This window comes from Acartia tonsa, chromosome 2 (assembly GCF_053477335.1).
Source record: "Acartia tonsa isolate MP-2025a chromosome 2, ASM5347733v1, whole genome shotgun sequence".
NCBI classification, from domain to species: domain Eukaryota; kingdom Metazoa; phylum Arthropoda; class Copepoda; order Calanoida; family Acartiidae; genus Acartia; species Acartia tonsa.
The window spans coordinates 12,651,319-12,677,747 of record NC_137261.1 but is presented as its reverse complement, the minus strand read 5'-3'; the positions used below and the strand labels follow the sequence as shown (position 1 = coordinate 12,677,747).

At 36.4% G+C, this 26,429-nt stretch overlaps 2 protein-coding genes across 2 annotated transcripts; both read right to left on the bottom strand.

Annotated features, from left to right (window-relative positions):
• Window positions 1-2,471: 2,471 nt before the first annotated feature.
• Window positions 2,472-26,429, bottom strand: LOC145304618 (sodium/potassium-transporting ATPase subunit alpha-like). The gene is made up of 4 exons (XM_080146542.1): window positions 26,377-26,429; window positions 6,047-6,168; window positions 5,706-5,856; window positions 2,472-5,417 (listed from the first exon to the last, which is right to left on the bottom strand). Exons 1-4 carry the CDS (start codon window positions 26,384-26,386, stop codon window positions 2,698-2,700), a joined length of 3,003 nt encoding a protein of 1,000 aa, XP_080002668.1. The 5' UTR covers window positions 26,387-26,429; the 3' UTR covers window positions 2,472-2,697.
• LOC145312312 (uncharacterized) lies at window positions 11,169-15,368 on the bottom strand. Its single transcript, XM_080151554.1, has 7 exons — window positions 14,967-15,368; window positions 14,054-14,167; window positions 12,687-13,264; window positions 12,391-12,447; window positions 11,913-11,953; window positions 11,459-11,579; window positions 11,169-11,173 (listed from the first exon to the last, which is right to left on the bottom strand). The coding sequence occupies exons 3-7, from the start codon at window positions 12,874-12,876 to the stop codon at window positions 11,169-11,171; spliced, it is 414 nt and encodes a 137-aa protein (XP_080007680.1). The 5' UTR covers window positions 12,877-13,264; window positions 14,054-14,167; window positions 14,967-15,368.

Genomic DNA, 26,429 nt, shown 5'->3' with positions numbered 1-26,429 from the left:
GTATTTGTGTTATGTCTGTCCTTTCTTTTCAAATGCTGCTCTATAATCTTTCAATGATATGATTTTGTGACTTTACTAAAAAAAATAAGAAGCGTTGAGAAGGCTAATGTCTTAATTCTATTTCTCGTATTCATTCGAATCCGGTGGATAGGAACCGGTTCTCATCCATACGAAAAAACTATGTCTAGCATCGTATTATATCCAGCTTTCTACGAATATAGAAATGTACAATCATAAGATTAAAACCAGTTTTTTAGCCGGTGCCTTCGGCACCTCGGTGCTAAAAAAAATAGTTTTAATCTCATAATTGTACTTTCTATATCCGCGGAAAGCCGTTTATAATACGATGCGAGAAATAACTATTCCAGCATTGCTTCGAAACCGAATAATATCCGCTGGATTATTACTGGTTCTGAGCCATGCTGAAAAACCATGTATTATAGACAATTTAACACAATCGACCCTATTCTTATATCAATACCTAAAATAAATTTAGTATTAGTTGATGATATGACAAAAATAATTTGTTTACAGGTGACGCATCCCTGGCTGTGTTTTTATGTTGAATAAAACATATGATATTGGATATGAATACCTGGGATGAATATTTAATCTCTGAATATTAATGTAAAGTATGGATGTACTTTGTATGGAATAACGCAGGGTTCGGCAGCCGCCTTTAAGCCTCAGGGAAATCAACCTCAATCAATAAATTTCAAAGCAACCAAACTAATATGGTAATTATAGCTTTTAATCTAACTATCTATCTTATGAACAAAATAAACTGCTGGATTTTGTTTTTGCAATGAAGGAGGTCAGCTAGATAAAAATGGTAGCCAGATTTGAAATCTACAACCCAAAATTGTTAGAATTAGTGGTCTTTCATATAGGCCTTATGGGGGCTATAGTATTCAAAACCATTATTTGTGACGCTGATGGTGGTTCTTTGAGGCTTAAGCGCCGCTGCCAAGCCCTGGATTACTATTTTCTAGAGTTAGTATAAATATTTTAACAGAGCTCGATTGCATTTACAGTTCCTGTCTAGAAGTAGGTTGGTTGGTCATTGGTCAATAATGTACAATTATCTTTACTAAATTTTGATTGTTTAGTTTAAAACTAGTAGTACCAAAACATTTCCACCAATAATTATAATCTACAGAAGGTGTTTATTATCGTTGTGGATGTGTTTTAATTTTTAGTCCGTTGTCTTATCCCTAAGAAAACTTGGCAATGTAAATCTTCAACTATGGGTTAATTAATGTATTTTTGACTTGAAGAAAGTATTTGATTAACGTTTATTCACAAGAAGGGGTGGGGGTGGTGGGTATCGTTATTTTAGACAGCTGCGAGCATAACTTTATCAGATTACATAAAAATCTGGTGCAACATCCAAGTAATAATATTTCATTTCATAATCACTACTTTGTTAATTGTAGTTGTTTGATACTTCAATAACTTGGGTCTTCCTGTTTTTAAGCAAGGCACGGTTGCTTTTGAAGTCTATGTCTAGAAGTAGGTATGTTTGGTCAATGTCTTACATTACTGAACATCTAAACAAGGATGACAACATCCATAAGTAGCGAAGCACAAAAAATCGTAGATGGGAATACGTACAGGTAGATTTAAAAGGTTTTTACTAAAATCAAGAATAGATTTATTGGATAAAATAAATATGAAACCTTGTTTTATTTTGTATGATATTGATGACGATGGTCAAAGTAAATTATATTAAAGATGCTCATAACAATGGGAAAAATTATTTTGATACTGATTACTGATATCCCATAAAAGTTTGAAAATTGGATCAAAATAGACAAAGATATGGGGAAATATGTAAAACATATAAAAATAGCCCAAAACCTGATAAAAGGCAGTCTGGCCGCCATGGTTGTTTTCTTTAAAAGACGGGAAATTTAATTTTAATATCTATAACTGAAAAATTTTGAAAATCGGACCATAAACACTGAAGATATGGAGAAAAATGTGAAAAATATAAAAATAGCCTAAAACCTGCTAAAAGGGCAGTCTGGCCTTCATGGTTGTGTCTTTAAATGACGGGAAATTTAATTTTGATATCTGTAACTGAAAAAATTTTGAAAATCAGACCATAAACACTGAAGATATGGAGAAAAATGTGAAAAATATAAAAATAGCCTAAAACCTGCTAAAATTCGGTCCGACCGCCAATGATGTTTTATAGTTAATTGTGCTCCTTAATGGTGGAAATGTTGTCAAAAAATTTCAGCATTCTATCTTTTATAGGAGCTGAGTAAATCCCATTTCCCCCATAGCGTTACGGACGGACTGACGGACAAAGTGAATTATAAAGTAGCTTTGCTACTAAACAAAGTGAATTATAGAGTAGCTTCGCTACTAAAAAGTGGGTATGTCCTTAAACAGTGTTGTTATTACTCAATTTTCCTTCGCTTTTATGGATGTTGTCATACTTGTTTAATAAAGAATACACATGGTTTTAGTTTTACAATATGCTTAAATAACTATACTTCTCTACTGGATTTTTTTCATCTACAATTTTCAATAATAATAACATTACATAATAATAATATAATATTACTTCATGGGGTCCCCCAACAGTCGGGGGTCAGGTCTACACATTATAGTTATTATTAATAATATAACAACATTAACAAATTTTTGTGACATCTCAGTTTCATTTCAGAAAGTGTTTGATTTGATTTAGTAGTAGGTCTCCTTCTCCACCCAGCCTCCCGGGTTCTGGCGCAAAAGGTACTTTCTTATTTCGTCAAAGACGAAGATAAGTAGGGAGAAGGGCACGGCAGGGAACCACCAGTTCAGCTTCAGGGGGTACATTTTCAACCCCTTGTCCATGCCGGGGGTGTAGGACAGGAAGGCTGCGAGCAGGGTCTCGAAGACGAGACCAAAGTTCATGATCATGTTGGTCATGCCCTGTTGGAACACGGAGTTCTTGCGCGTTTTGCAGATGATCAAATCAGCCCACTGGACCACAACAATGGACACAAAGAAAGCTGTGTGACAGGTGTACTCAAGGATTTTTCTGTCCCTGTAGGTCCATTCTTGACCGTAGGAGTCTTGGAGGTCATTGATGGCCTTGCTGTCCCAGGACCTACGCAGACCGAACAGATGTTGTGGCAGGAATCCATTCTCTGCCAGGATAACAAAGTAGACAAAGAATCCAGCGGACGCTTGGATCATACCGATCATGCCGTAGGCAACTGAGATAAGACGCTCGTTGACGAGTTTGTCTGTGAAAGGGTTACGAGGCATACGCTTCATGATGTCGGACTCTGCTTCCTCGTAGGCCATAGAGATGGCGGGCAACATGTCTGTTCCCAGGTCAATACACAGAATGGTAACTGTTCCCAGGGGCAGTGGGATGTCAGCAATGATGAAAAGTAAAAAGGGTGAAATTTCAGGTATATTGGAAGTGAGTGTGTAAGCAATAGATTTTTTCAGGTTATCAAAAATAAGACGTCCTTCTTCAACGCCAGTGACAATGGATGCAAAGTTGTCATCAAGCAGGATCATATCAGCAGCCTGCTTGGAGACATCAGAGCCAGCAATACCCATGGCAACACCAATATCAGCCTTTTTCAGGGCAGGGGAGTCGTTGACACCATCACCGGTGACAGCAACAATAGCACCAAGACGCTGGCAACCCTCAACAATAATCAGCTTCTGTTGGGGCGAAGTTCTAGCAAATACAATTTCTGTATGGTACAGCAGAATTTCATCAAGTTGTGCGTCACCCAAATCTTTAAGCTCTCCACCGTGAATAACAGCAGCTTTGGCGTCACGAGGATTGACTTCCTCAACAGGAATGTTGAGACGTGTAGCAATATCCTCAATAGTCTCATTGCCTTCAGAGATAATACCGACAGATTTAGCGATGGCCTTGGCAGTGATGGGATGGTCACCAGTGACCATAATAACTTTAATACCAGCAGAACGGCATTTGTTGACGGCGTCAGGTACTGCAGCTCTGGGAGGATCAATCATAGACATAAGTCCAACAAATCTAAGTCCTTCAAGAGGGAAGTTAACCTCATCTCCATCAAATGGAAATCCATCAGGGAATTTCTCAGCATCAAGCATGTAGTCACAGAATCCAAGAACACGTTCTCCAAGGCCTCCAAGTTCCAGGTAAGCACAGTTGAACTTGTCCTTCCAGTCCTGGTCCATTTCCTTCTCTTCTCCATTGATAATGATTGTTGAGCATCTGTCCAGGATTCTCTCAGGGGCTCCCTTCATTACCAGCAGATACCTGGGATCCTTATCATCAGGAGTTTCATGGATAGAAACCTGGAATTTGTTGGTGGAGTTGAAGGGGATTTCACAAACCTTCTTGTGACGTCTACGATAATCCATAACATTTCCATTAGAAAGTTCAGTACATTTCAGAAGGGCAGCCTCAGAAGCATCACCATTGACTTCCTTCTTGAGGATAGGAACATTTTCCTGTCCTGGCTTGAATTCAGATCTGTTGCAGAGCATTGCGCAACGCTCCAGATTCTTCCATCCGCCAGCATTCTTATTAAATCCAGCTCCAGACTGATCCTCTGATGTATCAGCCTCAACAATCTGGTTGTCAAACCACATGTGGGCGACAGTCATTCTGTTCTGGGTCAGGGTTCCAGTCTTGTCAGAGCAGATTGTGGATGTTGATCCCAATGTCTCTACAGCTTCCAGATTTTTGACCAGACAGTTCTTGGAGGCCATACGCTTGGCAGTAAGGGTCAAGCAGACAGTTACAGTGGCCAACAATCCTTCGGGCACATTAGCAACAATGATACCAATCAAAAAGATGACAGCATCAAGCCAATGGTAGCCAAGAATGAAGGCAATGATGAAGAAAGTAACACCAAGGAACACAGCGACTCCAGTGATGATGTGGATGAAATGGGCAATTTCCTTGGCAATAGGGGTATCACCCATGTCAAGACCAGAGGCCAGACCAGCAATACGACCCATGACAGTGTTGTCACCAATGTTGACCACCATTCCTCTTGCAGTGCCTTCAACAGCATTGGTTGAGAAAAAGGCAAGATTCTTGGTTTCAAGAGGATTTTCATGAGTGAATTCAGGGCTACGTGATTGCGGCTCGGATTCTCCAGTCAGAGAAGAGTTATCAACCTTAAAGCTCTTAGCCTCAAGCACCCTCAAGTCAGCCGGAATTCGATCGCCAAATTTGACCTCTACAATGTCACCAACAGTCAACTCCTCAGCCTTTACGGTTACCTTTTCTCCATCACGAAGAGCCAGAGCGTACTGGGGCACAAGGTTGGCAAAGGATTCCATGATCTTGGAGGATTTAGACTCTTGGTAGTAGGAGAAAACGCCAGTAATGATGACAACAGCAGAGAGGACAATTCCAAGATACAAGTTATCATCTGGGGGCTCTTCAAGAGTAGACGCCTAAAGGTCAGGAAGATACTTAATGAAATTTTCAACAACAAAAAATTTAAATTCTCAAATACTATGAAAGTGTTCAATAAAATATGAAAAAATTATGAAATAGTGAAATTTGTTCATATAGTTCAAAGAAAGATAGGTAAGAAGTAAGCAGTAATAATGGTTTTGATATTTTGTTTTATTGACCCAAACCTATCTTTAAAGCAAATAAGCTAAAGTTGAAGATTGACAAACTAGGTTTTTTTTTATATATTTAAGCATGAACTAATTAGTTTATTAAGTATTGCTTCCCTGAATAGCGTAGGCCAGAAAGCAGAGTCCAGCACCCAACCACAGGAGAAGGGCAAAACCTCCAAACAGAGCTTGCAAGAACTTGACCCATTCCGGGGTGGTGGGAGGAGGGGTCAGTGCATTAGGTCCATACTTCTCATAGTTGGCCTTGGCCTAAAAAAATATAATAATAATTGTTTTATGAAATGTAATAGGATTAATGTGTCCTAAAATATCTCTAAAATAAGAGAAAATTATTACAAATTGTAAATATTGTCTTTTAGTATAATATCTAGATTAAAAGAGAACCTAACAGAAGACACGTCTGCTCTCTGTTAGGTTCTCTCAAAGGGAAACTAATTACCTGTGCGGCGGTCAAACCAGTTTCTGGGTTAACACCATGCTTTCTGTACAGTTCTTCAGGAGTTATCTTATGATCATCAACTTCTAACTCCTTCTTTAGGTCGTTAAGGTTCCTCTCTTTAGCTGAAATAGAAATATTCATTAACAGATATTTTATAGATCAATTTGTCGATTTTCCTTTCCCCGATATTTTCATTTTTTTTTTCATAAATAAGCCAAAGATGGCTTCCCTTGGAGGAAAGCACCTAATTCTAATTTAACATTTTTTAGTTTTATTGATAAGTTGTTACTAACTTCATGGAAATGTAATTTTGATAAGCCTCCATTTTTGTAAATTATACTATAAAATATACAGTTAACAGAAATGACTGAAATTGTATGTCAACAGAAAGCTTCCAAAGTCGACAGGGTATAGGTCTACAACTATTTATTAATACTTACAATAATCTAGAGACACGAAAGATAACTTTTGTTATAAATAATCACGCAATAACTTGATTAGTTATTGATTATATTAACAACCAAGTATTGGGAATAACATGAATATTTGTCAATAGGCATAAGCTAGCAAACAACAATAGAAAATTATAAAAAAAATAGGAAATCTCATTTAAATCATTTTAAAATTCGTATGTAAATAAGGATATATATTAAATTTTCTAAATTGACCAATTATGAAAAGTTGTGCTGTAATCTAAAAATAGAGAAATTGTACTTTTTTACGTTCTGTCAATTTGAATAGGAAAAGAATATACTATAAAGAAGCTACGCTTTTTTTCTGTCTGAGAATAGATCAGAAATTTGGCTTAAAAGATTATTGTCAGAAAATTATATCAATGTTTGTCTATTTCTTAACAATAGATTTCTTATTACTTTGATCTGACACTACATTATCATGTACTCTGATTAAGTGAAACTACATCCCCTCTCCTCCAACTGAATGAACAAATTGACCAATAAATGATGTACACATTAGCAACCTAAATTGAAGACAATTTTCCCTATCATAATATTCACTTATATTCTACCTCCTGTTTCCTAGCATAATTTGTGCCCTGTTTTATGATTTCAGAAAACTTGTACTTGGCGGCCGTTTCGTTCTTTCTTATAGATTACAATAAAAATGTCCTCTCCATAGAAAATAAATTAAAAGTATTGCTTCAATCAATGCCAATATTTACAATGCTTGAAATAGCAAAGTGTTTTCTATAAATTTTTGCTTCTCTAACTTTGTAAATTTATATTTAACTATGAAAAATAACTTTTTTGTTGAATTTTTTTGGTGATTTAAATAAGGGGGGGGGGGTAAGGGGTTATTACCCCACTAAAGTACCGTCCTTGCCCCCAACCACCTGTTTTTTTTTGTAGACACCTCTAGAGTATATGTTTATCATTTATATAATAAGCATATGTATTATACATTATCAAATTATGTATTATTGCCAGGCATTGCCATATATTGCCAGTGATATTGTATAAGCACTCTACTTAATAAGGGTACTCAGAAATGTTGCCAGGGAATTAATGTTTATAACCAATGATTCTTGCCAGATTGAAAATAATCAGAGTGGCCGTATCTAACACTTTCAAACAAAGATATCCAAAGAGGAGGTAAAGGGGTGTTTACCCCCCCTCAAACCTAGAAACCCCTGATTTAACTCCCTTCAAAATAAAAAAAAAATTCTTTTGTTTATCCACCTAAAACCTTTGAAACCCCCCATTTTAACCCCTTCATAAAAGCTTGGATGTATCAACTATTAAACTTTATAGTTTTATCCAAAAGATTAAATGGAAAGGTAATCAATATATTATTATTTGGATGTTGCACTAGATTTTCATGCACTGTAAGAAAGCAATACTCGCAGCTGGCTAAAATAACGATACCCCATCCTCTCCCATCATACTGGATTAAAGAACTGACCAATAAATAAGGTCCACGTTAGCAACCTAAATTGACTACACATTTTCCCCTGTCAATAATCAATATGTCTATATCCATTGTTTTATCCTCAAGATTAACTGTAAAGGTTGCATTTAAGATGATAGTAGAAATTGCATTACAAATTCTTACAAAATAATGAGCAGTCCGATTGCCATAAACCTTCCCAGGATCTAAGAAGCTACATTGTAAAGGAGAAAAATATAAGTTCAGAGGTTAGCGAAAGACTTCAATATAAACACAATTCAACAGAGATTCTGTTACTTTTATACAAGGATTATATTAAAAGAGGTATCAGCTAATTTTTGTAGATTGTTGGCATCCTTGAGGCCAATCAAGTCACTAAAACTTGGCACACTCAACCCTCCTATTCTTGTGTGGTTCCTAGTGTTATTTACCAACATAAAATCACAGTATGATTTCTACGTAACTCAGCTCTATAACGTTATTGTCATATATTTATGTTGTGATGTCATATATTTAAGTTTGCAGACCATATGTTAATTGTTACTCTTAATTGCTCTTTAATTGCTCTCAGAAAGAATAAAGAGAAAATATATTTAAGTCAGTTGATATTGAGAGTCCTAACACAGAACATTATCTGGTTTGGGTTCGAGTCTTTATTAAGACCAATACAGCTATTTACAGACATCCTATTACTTTATATAGTTTGCCTAAGCAGATATTCTACCCCTTCAAAGTGCATAGTTAATTAATACATTGTATTAATTAAACAGACAGTCATCCTGTTGTTTGGTGTCCTGATATACAGACAGACATCCTGCTACTTCAGAACTATCCAGCTTTAAATAATCAGTAGTTTTGACTTATTAACATATTTAATCATTTTTAAATATAGTATCAATATATAATCTTATTTACTCAAAAACTGCATTTAATCCAATATAATAAATACTTAAAAATCTGATTGCATTTTGAATTGAACATTAAGTCTACTCTATCATTAGCTTATGCTGTTTGTCTATATCACATTTGGCGCAGTCTTATTGTGCTACGTGTTATTTGGACCTGCTGCTGAGTTAAGGGTGGGGGGAGTGGTGTTTAATTTGAAGTCACTCACTTTTTGAGATATTTTTTTTATCTCGGATTTTTCACAGTTTTGTTTTAGTTTTTATATTTCTAACTTGATTTATATTTCAGGTTTCTGTGGAATTTCATTCTTTAACTCTTTTGATCTAAATTTCACGGCGGATCTAGTTCCAGTGCTCGGATATGGCTGATGGAGAAAAAGGAGAGCGGGGTAAAACTGAAGGCAAGCGTGGACGGCCGCCTAAACGTCCTCGGGAGAATGACAGTCAGGATGATGATGGAACTCCCGAACATTGGGAGGAGGAGGATGCTGCGGCTGAGGATGCTGGTGCAGGTGCCAATGCGAATGTGGAGTTGGCGTTGGGCGAGGTGGAGAATGACGTTGTGCCTGAAAGCATAAAAAAATATGTTAGGGCAATGTTGCAGGAGCATACGACTGTCAAAGATCAGGTGGATAAGTTAACGGCGGCGAATAAACGGCTGGAGAATAAGGTGAAAGAGTTTAAGAACTCTGATGAGCATAAGAAGTTAGGTTATGATGTTGATTTGGCTACTATTAAGAAAAAGGTGGCGCAATTGCCAGTGGATGGGGATATTAGCGGTTTTTTGTATGAAACAAGTATGGGGGCTAGTGTATCTGCAGTCAAGGCGACGGGGGATGATTCGTTTAATACATCTTTCATTAATCGTTTGAGTGTGGAGGCTAAATTGGATTCTACAAATTTTGAGGCTAAAAGAGGGAAAAGTGCTCCTGGCCATTTGAAGTTTTCGCAGATTGAGTTTTTAGGTCCTGTTGGGAATGGAAATTGGATGAATGTTCGTGAGAGTTGTTTGACCGAATATGAAAATCAATTGTTGGATATATTTCCTTTAATTGAGGAAAGGGCTGACGTGCTTAAGGCCTATAAAAAGGTGGCCGGCGGTAGTGTAAGCCAACAGACTGTAGAGGAGCAGTTTAAGGAGTTTTGTCTTGTAAGAGGAGTCAAGTGGGATAGTGATTTTGTGCGGGATGCTCCATTTTGGGATGGAAACATTGATTTTGAGGATTATTTCTTATCCTTATGGAGGGTTGCTAGGTTCGCAAAGTTGGAGGATCCTATGCTTTTCAAGGACATCCTGTACAATAGGATTTTTGAGTGCAAAGGGAAGAAGATGGGGAGGTTGATTACGCCGGAGGCTAATGCTTCCTTAAGTGCTTTAGGTTATTACCTGTTGATAAGAAGGTTGGTGATACCCTTTGCTGATACAGAGTCGGCTACCGAATTCTTTTACGCCCTGAAACAAAAGAGTGGTCAGAATGTGGATGTGTTTTTCAATGCTAAATTGCGTCTGTTTAGGCTTATGCATCCTGGTCAAATTTCTAGACAATCTTGGCGTGATTTCTATAATAATGTGGCTAAGAATTTGCTGTTTTCTGATTTAGCTAGAGATATGGCTAATTTCATTGAATCTATGCATTACCTGGAAGATTACAGTGCTTTCTTGACTTATTTGATTCGCAGAGGTCAGCATTATGTAAGCTGGGCTCGTTCTGGACACGTATCACCTGAAAATGTAACGTCCTGTTATTCTCAGGCTATGGAAGGGTTGAGGCTAGAGGATTCTAGGGAGGTGAAAGCTAGGCCTGTAATCAGTGAAGTGCATGTATCTGATATGGAGGGCAGGACTGAGATTGGCGATAATAATGCGTGGATTGAAGGGGATGATGATATTCCTTGGGATCAGGTTGAGAACGTGATTGGGGCTCTGAATTCGAAGGCTAAAACTATGATTTGTTGGTATTGTGGGAAAAAAGGTCATGTAGTGGCTAGTTGCTGGCAGAAGAGAGATGGCAAGCCGCCAGCTCCTGATTCTCGCATAGGAAAGACCAAAGCTAAGTTTTTCTCAGCCGGTAGCGAAAAGAAAGAGGGTCCTGGAGTGCCTAATAATAGGGTAATACCTGAGCAGTTTCTGAAGAAGACAGTCAATCAGGTGGGGCCTGTTGTGGATAGGTGGGGCAATCAGGTGGGGCCTGTTGTGGATTCTGAAAAGAGCAGAGATGAGAAACAGTATGAGGCTATGATTGCTGACATAGCCAGAAACAATTTCCAGCAATATCCTATGTAATGGATATGATTGATTTGATGTATAAATCTCATTCTAGGATGAAATTTATAGATCGTTTTTTTTTATTCATATTCATTATATAGGCTATAGTACTGTAAATAGTTAATTTTGCTGTCTTGTATTTACATTATTGCTTTCAACTTTATAAAGCATTACTGTCTTGTTTATTCGTCAGTCAAGGTGTGATCGTGTTAATGAAAACATTATATATATATATTTATATATATATATATATATCTACTATATATTATTTTTTGATAAGTACCTATGCAAGGTTGAATACTTCGAGAGGTACTTACCTGTATAAAAAAAAAAAACTTGGAGTGTAGCTGTGTGATGCTGGTAGTTTGGGAGATGTACAGGATTTCATAATTGAACAGTATGTTGGCGGCTGGTGACAGATGAGGGGCTGACTGCTGTGTAGTGGAATGATGTATATCTAAAATATATGGATATATTAATTATAATGACTAGTGTTTTCAAGAGATTGTGAAGTTTTTGAAGATAACGAAAATGCCTATTTGTGCGGATTTAGAATTTCTTGTGCCTGGGGCTGATATTCCGGTGAAGGAGTTAGGAATTATTGATACAGGAAATAATTTTAATTCTTTGATATCTAGAGAAATTCTTGATAAACATGGAGTTGAGTTTTGTCCTGCTAAATTATCAGCATATTCAGTAGATTTAAAGAAAGTTAATATTATTGGATATGTTGAGTTGAAATTTAGATTTGCTGGAACTCAAGCTGTGTTTACGGAGATATTTTATGTACCTGAGGTGACGAGTAGGTTGGTAAATCTTGGATCTGATTTCCTGAAAAAGAATAAAATTAATATTTGTTTGGATGAAGATAAGTTTGAATTTTGTGGGGAATCTGTTCCTATTAATTCCTGTTTACAGAAACAGGTGGTGGCAGAGATACAGAAAATTCCTATTTTGTCCGGACGAATGAATTCTGAAATTCCATCTAAACCTACCTTGCCAGGGATAAAGGAGGGGGGTGGGTTTGGAGAGTTATATTCAACGAAGTATAATGTGAAGTTGCTGGATAAAACTATTTTTTATCCTGGAGGATCTACCGCTGTGGTGCATGTGACTGGATTAAAGAATGATGGGCTTTGGTACGTGTCCCCTAATTCTTCTAAGATGACAAGTGGCAATGGGATTATGATTATTGAGGGGGTGTATCAGCCACGGAAAGATGGGTCCTGTGTGGTTAATGTGGTTAATGCGTCAATAAAACCTATTACCTTGCTGAGAAATGTGAAGATGGGGCATTGTTTCATCATGGATAATCAAGATGTTACCTGTAATAAAACAATTAATGAATTGGATAAGCCAGAAAAGTTGTCGGGGCAAAAAATGCATGAACGGGTACAGTTTATTATTCAAAAATTGAAGTTAGATGAAAACCAGATGATTAAGGAAAATCCAGAATTGAAACCCAGGATTATTAAAATTTGTTTGGAAAATTTTGATATCTTTTCAATGAATGATTCAGATATTGGAGATTGTAGATTAATGACATATAATATAGAATTGTTACCTGGAGCTAAACCTGTGAAGGCCAGAAATATTCCTTTGAATCCAGAGTACGATGCTAAATTGAAGGAACAGTTGACCAAATGGCTGGATGCTGGCATTATTGAGGAGGGTTTCTCGGATTGGTCCAGTCCTATCTTTGCTGTGAAAAAGAAGGCTGCACCTGGAGCAGAGGCTAAGTTGAGGTTTGTCATCGATTTCCGCAACCTCAACAACGTGACTAAGCGGGTGGCGTGGCCGCTGCCACTGATCTCGGATAATTTGACGAAGCTGGGTTCTGGCAAGGTGTTCAGTACTCTTGATTTGACAGCTGCCTACCATTCGATGACTATGGATGAAGACTCTAAACCGTTAACAGCTTTTAGTGCAGCAAACAGGATGTATTTGTTTAACAGGTTGCCATTTGGGTTGTGTAATGCACCCAGCCTGTTCTGTGCTCTGATGGATAAGGTGCTGTCTATCTTGCCAGGTATGTATGGATTCTGTATCAGCTACTTGGACGATCTGATCGTGTTTTCATCAAGTCCAGAGGAACATGTAGAGCATCTGCAGGCACTGTTTCAAGTTCTTCGGCAGGTCAACCTGAAATTAAATTTAGATAAGTGTGATTTATTGACTAGAGAATGCCATTATTTGGGACATATTATTAGTGCCGATGGATTGAAAATGAATCCTGCATATCTGGAACGGATTAAGGATTGGGGCAAGCCTAGAACAGGGAAGGAGTTGCAGAAATTTTTGGGATTTACTAATTATTACAGAGGATATTTTGCTGATTATGCCAAGAGGTCGTGCATGTTGGATAGTCACAGGAATGACACTATAATAAAGTGGACAGAAGAGTTGAACAGAGTATGGACTGAATTTATGGAAATGTTCAAGACTGAAATGTGTAAAGGTTATCCTCAATGGGATAATCCTAATCTTTTTATTGTGGATGTAGATTATAGTTCTCAGTATTTTGCAGGGATTATTTCGCAAGAACAGGATGGTGTGGAGAGAGTGTTTGGTGTCTGTAGTAAGAAGTGTAATGCTGCAGAACAAAATTATCCTTCCTATAAAGGAGAATTAGGTGCATTAGTATATGCATTAAAGAATTTTTTACACTTTTGTAGGTTTCGTGAGTTTTTGGTTCGGACAGACAGTATTTCACTAGTGCATTATAAACGTTGGGCTAAAGGATCAATAAACGGTGTCACCTATCGATGGATAACTTTCTTGCAAAGTTTTGACTTTACAGTTATCCATCGACAGGGGACTAAGCATGTGAACGTAGATTATTTGTCGAGAACTGAGTTAGATTGTAAGAATCATCGACTGAAGGATTGTCAGGAGTGTAGAGAGACAGATAATAAAATTTTGGATCCTTACCTGGATGATTCACCATTTCTGGATCAAATCTACTCTATTATGCAGGTACATTCTGCAGAGGATGAGGCGGATGTTGAGTTTGTCTGGCAAAGTAGTCTTCAGCAGGACGAGATCCTAAATGAAATAAGGTTATGGATATTGGAAAGGAGACAGTTGTCGTCTTATGAGAGGGCGGAGTTATCGGGCAGAAAAGAACTATTGTACAATCTTATTGGCCACATGTATGTGCTAGAGGGGGTTGTAATTTTCAGACAGCCTTTGGCCGAAGGGGGTTTCGTCGAGAGGCCTGTAGTGCCTCTTTCTTTATACAATGATATATTTGATTCAGCTCATGGTGGATATGGTTCTGGACATAGAGGTGTGCAGGAGACAATACGTAAAATAAATGAGAGATTTTTTATGCCTGGCGTGAACAAGTTTGTGGAATCGAGAATACGAAGTTGTATTACATGTTTGAAAAAGGCTGGAAGTAATCCTAAACATGTTTCACCTATAACTCATTCTGTTCAAAATAGTGAAGTTTTTGCTAATATGTCCGTAGATCTGGTTGGACCTTGGACTCCATGTTATCATCAGGGACAGACGGTTAAATTTGTCCTAATCATGGTTTGTCTATTTTCTAGATATGTTTTTACATGTCCGTTGGTTGATGCTAAAACTGAAACAACTGTAAAGGCTATATTGGAAAATTTTGTACCTACCTATGGTTTATTTAGAGCTTTGAGATCGGATAGAGGTACAAATTTTACAAGCAATGTGTTTAAAGGCGTGATGAAAGGATTGGGGGTGGATACTGTCCTAATTCCCCCCAGGAATCCAAATTCGAATCCTGTAGAGAGGCAAAATCAAAGTTTGTATGCTGCTTTGAAAGTAGATGAAAATCATGGAACAAAGGACTGGGCTAAAAAATTACCTTTGGCTACGTTGGTGATTAACTGTTCCAAGAGTACTAGAACTGGATATTCTCCATTTTTTCTGGTTTTTGGTCGGCAGCCACGTATTCCTCTCGATTTCCTATCACCAGTTCCGTCTGCTGAATCTTCATCCTCGCGGTCGTATTTGGAATTTCTGAAAAATATGGAGGATGTAATTAAGAGAATTTCTACAAAATCCAAGTTATATTTAGAGGTTCAAAATAAACACAGAGTACAGAGGGAAGCATTAAGAGTTACAGATGTTTGTTATGCTTTCTTTAATATTGTAAAAACTGACGTGTCCAAGAAATTACAGTCTTTCTATGGAGGGCCTTTTATTGTGGTTAAGAAATTTTCGGATGCATTGTATGAGTTGGCACCTTTTGGGAATAATCCCATCAAGAAAAATCAGGTTGTAGTTAGGGATAAAATTCGAAAAATTCATGCTCGAACGGAAGTTCTAGGGGAGGAGGTTAATTTTAACGTTTTTCCTTTACCTGAAATTTGTCCGTCCGATGAGATATTTTTGGAGGTTGACAATATGCCTGTAGAGAAAGAAACTGTAGAGGAGAGAGAGAGTGAAGATGTTGTGTATTTGTCATCTGAAAATGATGGTTTTGAGTTGGCAGAGGAAAGACAGAGTGACGAGATTCAGGAGAAGGAGAGTGAGGTTGAGGTTGATAATGACAGAGTTTCAGAGAATGAGAATAGAGAAATTATACCTGTAGGTGAAGGAGTAGAGGTGGGAGTGACAGATGAATCTGTGGTGCCTGCTCCTGTAGTTGAGGGTAATTTTGACGAGGTTGAGCTTCCATCGGAACAATCGTTTTTGACTACGGCGCCGCCACAATCTTCACCTGAAAAATTAGTTACAATTAAGAAAAGTGGATCACGGGTGGCGAAATATTTATGGGACACTGGGAGGAGGTTAAGATCTCAGGTAGGGGGTCCTGTGGTACATGTTCAGATAGGAACTCGAGGACGGAGAAAGTAGGGAAAGGAGAGCTGATAATAATTATTTTTGAGAAAAAAAATATATTTAAAATACATATAAATATTTTAAAAAATATATTATAATAAGAGTTCATGAATTGTTATTTGATTATTTTAATAACAAATATGTGCTGACAAAGCTAGTAGGTAGAAAGTTGCCCTGCAATGAAAGGCTAAATCAGTTGATATTTGCGGGTGAATTGGTGAACAGTTATCAGCTAATAATGTCTGGTCATAATAATAAATTTAAATCAGGTAAATATTTTTTAATTTGGGGATTGTGTTTGTTACCTTGTGGTGCTGATGTGATATCTGTGCAAGTAAAGGAGTGTGTTGGCGACGGTCCTGAGTTGAGGGCTTCAGAATGTACAGTATTTGGTCAGCATGAGTTTAATGGAACAGTCAGCGGTCATCTGTTAAAAAAAGTTGGAGTGAGATTTTTGCCCGCGGTACAATGTCACGTCGACAGAACGGTTCACACCTGGTATTGCGGCAAATATAGCCATCTACATTTAGGGGCACCAGCTGTTGTTAATAGTGATGAGTTAATTTCTAGTGAAGATTGTAAAAGGATGGAGGAACAGAGGGTGTTAGACATAGATGGACGACGGTTGCCTGTAGCGTTTTATGACCGGTCACTGACTTATTTCATAAATGGTAGCATCCTGTATGATGATATGATGACGTATGGGATTGACCCTCAGTGCAGAGGAGATGGTATTTATTTAAATAATACCTTTGTGCCTAATACTTTTCAAGAAGTTCAGATTACAAGTTATTTGAAAAATATACAAATTTCAATGTTACCTGATAACAGTTGTTTTCTTGAGGACCAGTTCATTGGGGCACACTGTCTGGAGTCTGATCTGCGGCTTGGGCTTGATCGAGTGATAGTTCACAATAGATCACAGGAAGATAGACGTTATTTTAGTTATTTTCGGACTGTTGAAATTGTGAATTTAACTTTGTTTACATTTTCTAATATGGCGGATGATGCTAATAATCAGGGTGGCCAAAGTTGGTTGGCGATTTCTCCACAGTTTTCGTTGGGATTAAAACTGGGGAAAAAAGTGGAGTTTTCTGACTTTCTGACTGATTTGCATTATTTTCATACCAACGTTCCTGATGTAGTTTTGTGGATTACAACTGCTAAAAAGAATTTCTTTCCTTGGATGCGAAAAAAAGAGGAGGATGGTGCTTTATTATTACAGTTAACTTCTTCCTATCATCAAGTGGAAAGGATTTTACAGGCAGAACAGGGGTGTTGGGAGAATAATTTGTTTCATTCCAACATCAAGCAAGTCGGAAATTTGTTGGTACAACATCTGGGGGAGATGGAGCTTGTGTCTGTATGTAAAAAAAGATGGTTGAATGTGACTATAGGAGCAGATTTGCCGTGTTATCTTGGTCATTTTTCTCTGTTTATGGATGATAGAATTGTTGCTGTAGAACCATTCACAAGATTAGTTAAAAATGTTTCCTTGTTAATGGTTGTCGAGTGTAGGAAAAATCCAGTATTCGTGAGAGTTAAACCTGGATTATATCTAGGCAATAAGGGGGCAGGAATGCAGCTGGTTCAGACTAAACAGCTGGAGGATAGTTGGTTGAAGGTACCATTGAATTTTGAGCATCTGCTGGATAAGGGAGAGAAAGGACAGGTGTTGGAGTCTGTGGAAGAGGCTAAACTTTCGGAATTGGCTGCTAATTCAAATGCGTTTGTTGTAGAGGTGACAGAAGATTGGTTTGTACATTTGTATAATTCCTCAATTGATTGGTTGACTAATAGTTGGCAGCATTTTGTTATGGCGGTGATGGGTGCTGCTGGGGTGGTTATTGGATTGCTGTGTGTTGGTTGTCTAGGCAGACTGTGTAATTGCGTCAAATTTTCGCGCTATCGGGAAAACAGTAATTAAAATTTGGCATCCCTGATAAATATAATTTATGTAAAGTATTTCGTTTTGAATGTCGTCTTATATATGAAAAATGTTAAAATATTAAAATATTAAAATGTTAATATTTAATTATTGATTATTATCAGGAAATGGAGATGGAAACGAAAGGCGGTATCAGCGGCCGTCTGCCCCACCTCGGCGGGAGGAGCGTGAACCGTCTGTTGAGATGTTGGAAGCTGGCAGATCTAATCGGCGGCATGTTGTGTATAGAAGAGATGACAGGAGGCAGTATGCTGTAGAATCCCCCAGGTATGAGCCTGGATATGATGATGAGGACGATGTTGGCAACGTGAGTCTTGAAGTTGAGCTTGATTCCAGGGATCGTCTGCCCAGTGATCAGAGTGGTTCGGAGATAGACAGTTGGACTGAGCCTACTACGGACAAGCCTGAAAAGGTGGCAGATACTGGTTCTGGTGATGGACGGCGCAGATTTGGTAAGTTTGTGCCAAATCAGACTGCTGGGTCGGTCAGGTCTAAGGGAGCCAGCAAGGCTTATGATGATGCTGGGGAAGGTACTTCCAGAAGGGGAGCCAGCAATGCTTATAATGATGCTGGGGAAGGTACTTCCAGAAGGGGCGTGGTCAAGCGGCCTGCTGGGGCAGATTCTCTTGGGCCTAAACAAAAGAGGGAGTTACCAGATTTACGTGCTGAGGTTGAGAGAAATAAGGCTGAGCGCAAGAATGACAAACGTGGCTTGGCGCCGCTCAGTGATGAAGATATAGGTAAAATCAGTAATTCTGTTGCTGTGACTCTAAAGCCTATGATTGAGGAAAAAATTCGTGAAGCTGTAAGAGAATCAGTCAAAAGTTTGAACACTGCACAGAAACTTTGGCAGACGGACAGTCATAATCGGATTAAAGATATGTTGGCCTCGCATAAGAGGGATCTAATGGACTGTATAAGGAAGGTAGATACAGAGATGCAGCAAATGGTGGCTACTACTGCACAGCAAAAGACTTCTTATATGGTACAAAGTGTACAGACAGCAATGACTGATAATTGGGAAAGTAGTTCAGCCAAGTTGGGACAGCAGGTGAGCCAACAAGTGGAAAGTGTTTTGGCAGGACAGGGAACTAAGGTTCAAGAGGCTATTACTGAGATGGCGAAAAAAGAGGCTGAAGTGCAAAGGCACCTGTCCAATATTTTTAGTGAGCTTAGCGAGATCCGGCGCAGAATAAACAATGACTTACCGGCGGCGTCATATTGGCAGTTGCAGCAGGCTGGAACTTCTGACGGTGCTGGGGCTGGCAACGGAGTGATGATGGTCTCGGGAGGTGTTCAGGTCACTGGTGGCGTTGAGATGGAAGCGGCAATGTCGGCAGATGGGCCAGCGGTTGCTGCAGAGGTGGCTGTTGCGAATGATACCGCCTCAGCGGTAAATGATGCTGTGATGGTGGCGGTAGGAGGGCCTGTAACTGCTGCAGCGAGTAATGCTGTCATAGCGGCAACAGTGGGCGTTTCGGCTGAGGTTGGTGGAGGGGCGCTGAACACTCCTCCTCCAGTGGGTGAAGGAGAGGAAGGACTGGAGGCCGGGGTTAATTTCGATGTAGGTTCACCCAGTGAAGACATTGATCCTAGTTTATTGGATCAACCTGATGGATGGTGAAACCATGCTTAGCTGGATGGTTTCAGAAGGGGGTAAATGTCATATATTTATGTTGTGATGTCATATATTTAAGTTTGCAGACCATATGTTAATTGTTACTCTTAATTGCTCTTTAATTGCTCTCAGAAAGAATAAAGAGAAAATATATTTAAGTCAGTTGATATTGAGAGTCCTAACACAGAACATTATCTGGTTTGGGTTCGAGTCTTTATTAAGACCAATACAGCTATTTACAGACATCCTATTACTTTATATAGTTTGCCTAAGCAGATATTCTACCCCTTCAAAGTGCATAGTTAATTAATACATTGTATTAATTAAACAGACAGTCATCCTGTTGTTTGGTGTCCTGATATACAGACAGACATCCTGCTACTTCAGAACTATCCAGCTTTAAATAATCAGTAGTTTTGACTTATTAACATATTTAATCATTTTTAAATATAGTATCAATATATAATCTTATTTACTCAAAAACTGCATTTAATCCAATATAATAAATACTTAAAAATCTGATTGCATTTTGAATTGAACATTAAGTCTACTCTATCATTAGCTTATGCTGTTTGTCTATATCACATTATAATATAGTGTTAACTCATAATCCAAGAACCAGCCACTTTTGTCTATAAATTATCTATACACGATTTCTTTTGCAATTTACATCTCAATTATTCATTTGAATTAAAAATAGATAAATTGACCAAGAAGGGTGCGAGCAATCGATTTATTATTACTTGGATGTTGCACTATATTTAAAGTAATAAAATACTAGCGGCTATGCCCCTAGCCTCTAGGGATTCTAAATTCGAATGCATACTGAGGGGCAGAAAAATAGCTAAAAAACTTACTTTTAAAAATTGAATAGCCTTAAACCATCTCAGGGCCTATTAGATACTTCCCTGTAAAAATGAACCATATCGGTTGAGTGGTAAGCGGGATCCTTAACTACAGACAAAAAAAGCTTACTACTTTATATATTAGAACTAGTTTATATAATAGGATAGATACCTCTTATCCACCCCCTTTACCCAATCCCCTCACCTCTTACTGGATGGACAAACTGACCAATAAATGAGGAACATTGTAGCAACCTAAATTGACGACAAATTTTCCCCTGACAGCCAAATGAAGTTAAATTCCATTCTCCCACCAACGAGCTACTACTCAAAGAAAAAAATAAATTCTTTTTTCTATTTTTGCATCCAAAGATGAGAAATAAATAAATAGATACAGCATTGCAATTTACAAATTTAAAAAAGTCAATTCAATAAATAGGTAAAAGAGAAAGCGAAGATTGTTTCAAATGTGTTTTTTGCTACATTATAGGTGAAAAGGGCCCTTTTTTAGTCCAATGTAATCGTTTTATTTTAAGCATATAAAAACACGTAAATTTGCTTGAAGCAATGTGAAAAATAACGTGTTTGATTTTTAAATATATTCATTTATTTTGAACATAAATTTTGTACAAAATAATACATACTATGTTAAAATAAAATTGTACTTTTTATGGATAGAATATTTTTAATGTTTTATGTTTAGGTCATACCATGCATATACTGATATTCAACAAAGGAAATACTTATCATAAGCATATTTCAAACTACTACATAACAAACTAAAGGCTGCGCCTATATATTCGAAGAGATATGGAGGGGCTTTAAAATAGCCTAATACACTATCCAGTTATATTTATTAAAATGAAAAAGGATCAAACCATCCCAGGACTTTTCACTGTAAAGGAGAACCATATCGGTTCAGTGGTTAGCGTGTTAGCAGTGAATAGGTATAAAAAGTCTTATGTATTCATTTTAAAATCAATGCAATTTTTATATAATAATTTTTAGTTTGAACTTGAATGGTTTCTTAGTTTATTATGTACTATTCATTAGCAAGGTGGGAGAGGACGCTTGGCTATTTACTAAACTAGTCCCCAAAGTTTTATTATGACGTTTTCCAATTCGTTTGCTCAACAACTTTGGGGACATTTATTTAATTTTGATCTGTTGAATCATTAAGTTGAGTTTTCAAACGTTTCAACCCTGATTTATTAGATAAGTGTAAAAAATTGAAATATAAAATTCAAAATGCGAAGAATAAAAGAAAATGCATTAAAAAGATGAGATATTATGATTTAAAAAGTTTAACCATCCAAAATGACATTTAGTCGACATTTTTACTTCCTAATTAGGATATAACTAATTAAGACATAAAAAAATACATTAGATATTGAGGATATTTTCATCCTTGTTTTGTATGCAGTGCCTGATTAAAGAAAATCAATTATAATCAAACAAACTAAAACTAATGGAAAAATCCCTTTATTTTTATGTAGCTGATACATCCCCCCCCCCCTCCCTCTATTCAAATTATAGCCTTTAAAATACTATCCTATTATATAAAGTAGTAAGCTTTTTTGTTTTTGGCGAAGGATCTCGCTAATAGCTAAACAGATATTGTTCTCCTTTACAGTGAGGCTTCTTATAAGTCCTGAGATGGTTTTAGGCTATTTTTCGGATTTTCCATATCCATTCGAAGAGAGTCCCTGGATGCTAGGGGCGCAGCCGCTAGTTTACTCTATAAAGCACAATCCCTTGGGTTTCTTTTACTTTAACTACCCTAACCTAAACCTCTAAATATTCAATTTATAAACATTTATAGAGGAAAGGTTGCTTCGTATTTAGCTAATAGAAAAATATTGGATTCTTCAAACTATTCCCTTTCCAATCTAACTAAAAAGTTTTACAATCCCAGTGCCTTGTAAAATGAGTTAACTTAGATCACAGCTTCTTGATTAAGAAGTTATTAGGGACTTTTATTTTTTTTTATAAAACATTGAAGTAAAAGAATAGAAGGGGCAAGGGCTAACTCTGTTTCGAAATAAATGCATCTGGACTTCAGCAAAGCATTTATGTATATGAGAAAGAAAAATAATCTTATAGCGTTTCCATTTTTTTATTCTAAAAACTACTACAATTTGTATTTTATTCTATTTTTGTAGTTTATTTGAGAACAAAGTTCATAAAAATATGTTGGTCTATTCTACTTGGTCAATTTGACTGTTGGCTTGATAAGTTTGAAAGTTATAACAAAGTAATTAGTGGCTGATTGGAGGGGGATATAAAAAATAAAGGTTTTAGAACTAGAAGTTAAATTGAGCTATGATCAACTTTAGTTTATTGGTCAGTTAGTTTGTTTGCAAGTCTTCAATGAAAAAAAACACGGGTGTTTTTTTGTTACACTTAAGAATTTTATTACTAAATTTTTTAACTTTGTCGAACAAGTAATATAATATGGCTAAAATATTGATTTTATTCTGTATTTTTGCTAATTTAGCATTACTTGATAACAATAATCAATTATTTGATGACATATGTACATAATTCTTTTTTTCCTAGCTTTCTCTCTATTAGGTGAAAAATAGAATACGAGCAAATTTTTTTTTACATCAATATTATATAAAAAAAATATGGATCTAGTGCAGTTCACGGTAGAATGTTCCTTGTAACGATTATATCCAAAAATCTATTAACTTTCAAGACTGCTAGCTGCAAAACGGCCGAACGTACTTGTAATGCTCGCACACCGTGTGAATCTGGAATAGCCAGTATCCAATGACGCACAGGGAAAGCTTCACTGAAGAAAAGGCGTTATTTTCGCGCATTTATGTAATGACATGGAAGTTGGAACAATATATGTATATATTCACATAACTTAACATTCATGTCATATAGATATATAATTTGTAATAGGGTGGGGGCAAGGAAAATATATCGATTTTCATTATATCAAACAAAGAGAGAGAGAGAAAGAGAGAGAAAATGGGAGAGAGATAGAGAGCAAAGCCAAAGCCATAGTTCTACACAAACTTCAAGCTGTTCCTAAAAATATTCAATAAAGTTATAATACTAATCACAACACAACTGCCTTCTTAAGAATGAATTGTTGCTGTTAAAGTATTATTTTATATCTACGGAACCTGCTAACTTTTATACATAAAAACTTTTTCCATAATTCTCTTTTGTCATATGGGTAGAATATCTTTCTTGTGTAGAAGAATATTATCTTCTATATTATAAAGTAGTGAGGTTATTATTGTTTGTTAATTAAAATCTTGCCGAAAGAACTATAGAAGTCTACCAGAGACGCTTCATATTGCTCTCGGGATGGTTAAGAATAATCTATTTCAAGATAAAGTCTTGGGTTGATATTAGGCTATTTTTCTATTGACTACCTTCCTTGCAAAAAAATCCACTATTATATAATATTTATTACTAAATTTGCCTTTAAATATCGGTTAATTATTATCCTGTTGTAAAATGGTTTTTAAATTAATACTTAATTATTTAATATTTTGAAATTTTATCTCACTCTAAAATAAATAAAATATGTACCGATGGTAAAAACAAATCAGGAAAGCTTGTTCATTTTATAACGACGGTTTTAAACTATTTGACATTTGTCAGATCAACCCCTAATATGGCAGAGTCCTTAGAGGCAAGATGCGGAGCCATTGGTTTATTTACATGTACATAGTTGACTTGTGTATTGAAGTATGTAAGCATCCCTAATATATTATTCATGTTGGCCTTTTGTTTGCTAACCTACTCTAATCAGGTTGCAGAGCAGAGATATTCCTTAACAAGTATTTACAACATATTTCATTAAAAGATTCAATTAATCGTTTGGTTTATAAATAATTTATGTACCAGGGATGAGGGAGGAATGCCTATAAACAACCCTTTTGGAATCACAATGAAATCAGTGCATCTCGACATATGTCTGAAAGTCGTAACTATGTGTGTTAACGATTAGCGCCTGTTTGTTGGCCAATACATTTCTCCTATTATTACTATTAATGTCATGCGCCTAACAAAGCAGCTGTAGGTCACACGATCCCCTTCTTAACAAAAGAAATAATATACCAAAGCCTGAGTTAAAACCATATTCTGATAAAGTTTAGTTTGCCGCCATTGGTCAATAACGGCCTCTCATTGGCTAATTTTTTTTGTTACGTCGTATTTTTTGCACCAATTCTCACAGCATCAAATGGATATAGTATATACGTGGTTATATTAACAGGGGAAAATTTGTCGTCAATTTAGCTTGCTAATATGGACCTCATTTATTGGTCAATTCGTTCCTTCAGTAGGAGAGGAGAGATTGTGGTATAGGAGGTGGATGGAGGTACCATTATTTAGGCCCGCTGCGAGCATAAGTTTATCAGAGTACTTGAAAATCTGGTGCAACATCCAAGTAATAATACATATATCGAATAGAAAAGATTATAGTGGTTGCAAGAAGCCAAATAAATGTCATATCTTTTAAGCTCTATATTAAATACTTTAATAAAGAGCCTGCTTTTGTTTTTGTATCTTTAAAAGTATTTAGGTTTTTTTAACTGAATGAGGTTTCATTTAAAGAACATCTTCACATAAGTAACAGGACGGTTTTAAGCTATTTCATTTTTAGATTTAAGCCAGGGGTTGTATTTAGGCTAATTTTCTTTTCCCTTCTTGCTTAACATTTCGATTTCAAAACCCCTAGAAGCTAGGGTTACAGCCACTATTATTCTTTAAATTAAAACAGATGTTTTGTTGTAAATGTCGAACCCATAACCTTAAGGAGCAATGGCAAGCGCTAAAGTTGCGAGTCTTTTCTTGCTGGACAAAATATTATTTCCCAAAGCTTGGACATAAAACTAATTACTTTTGGCGCAATGGTGTACTCTGTTGTAAAATTTAATTACTAGAAAGCACTCACTTCAAGTGCTATTTAAATTTACCGGGAAATGGATAGAAATAAAAAAGGCATTTGAAGTGTAAATATCTCATCTTTTTTGCTAGTCAACATTACAATATAGTACAAACTGATGTTTTCTTCATTGACAACATTTACAGAACACTTTCTGCATAAGATAAAGACTTGCTATATATTTTATCTTAATCAAAACCATAGGTAAATGTCATTAGAGCCATTTTAAGTAATTGACTCAAACACTACAAATGTCTTTGAAAATGTGAATTAACGTCATACTTATTAGTTTGACAGGGAAACAAGAAAAGGATGACCTTTCTTAATCTCTTTTCCTGTCGTTTAAGTCATGGATCTAATGGGATAAGACAATGGTCAGTAAATTGATGTAAATCCCCAAAATTACCCCTTCTGTGGATTATAATTATTGCACACTCAACTTAATTAATAAGCCAATTAAAAAGTTTAAGTTCCCAAAGTTGATAAGTCGACAATTGAGAAAATATTACTATAAAACTTTGAGGACTATTGTAATAAACAGCCCAATGTCCCATGCCTCCCTGTGTTTTAATTGTTACCAACCAACATTACATTAAGTTTGAAACCATTATATAAACAAACATGCATACTAGAACTTAACATAAACTTTACAAACTAAATTGAAACAAGGATGACTACAGCCATTTGAAGCATGTAAACCATGATTTTTTAGTAAGAAATATGTGTTAAGAAAGATGCTAAATTTATGTAGATAGTTGTATTTTTGCACTATAGTTTGCCTGATTGAATCATTCCATTTTCGATGACACAATAAAACAAAGTTCTATTACGATGACAAGATTTAAATGAACGTTATTTTTGATTGTTATAGCTAAAAGCTACTTTTGGCAAATGAAAAATGATTTTTTTACAATCCGAGATAAAAACCCGCCCTAACCAACGTTGTATAATACTAATTTTAATTTAAAATTTTGAAAAATATCTTTTTAAAAAGATTTTAATGTCTTTAGTTTAAAACCCAATATTGCGAATTTGTTTCAATTTATCCCCCAAAATTATTTCTTCTCTAAAAATGAAGGCATAGTGAGTAAATGTAAATCTTACCAGGAGCCATGTTTGTGAGACCTCTGCTACCAGGGAACTACGGATTCTCAGAG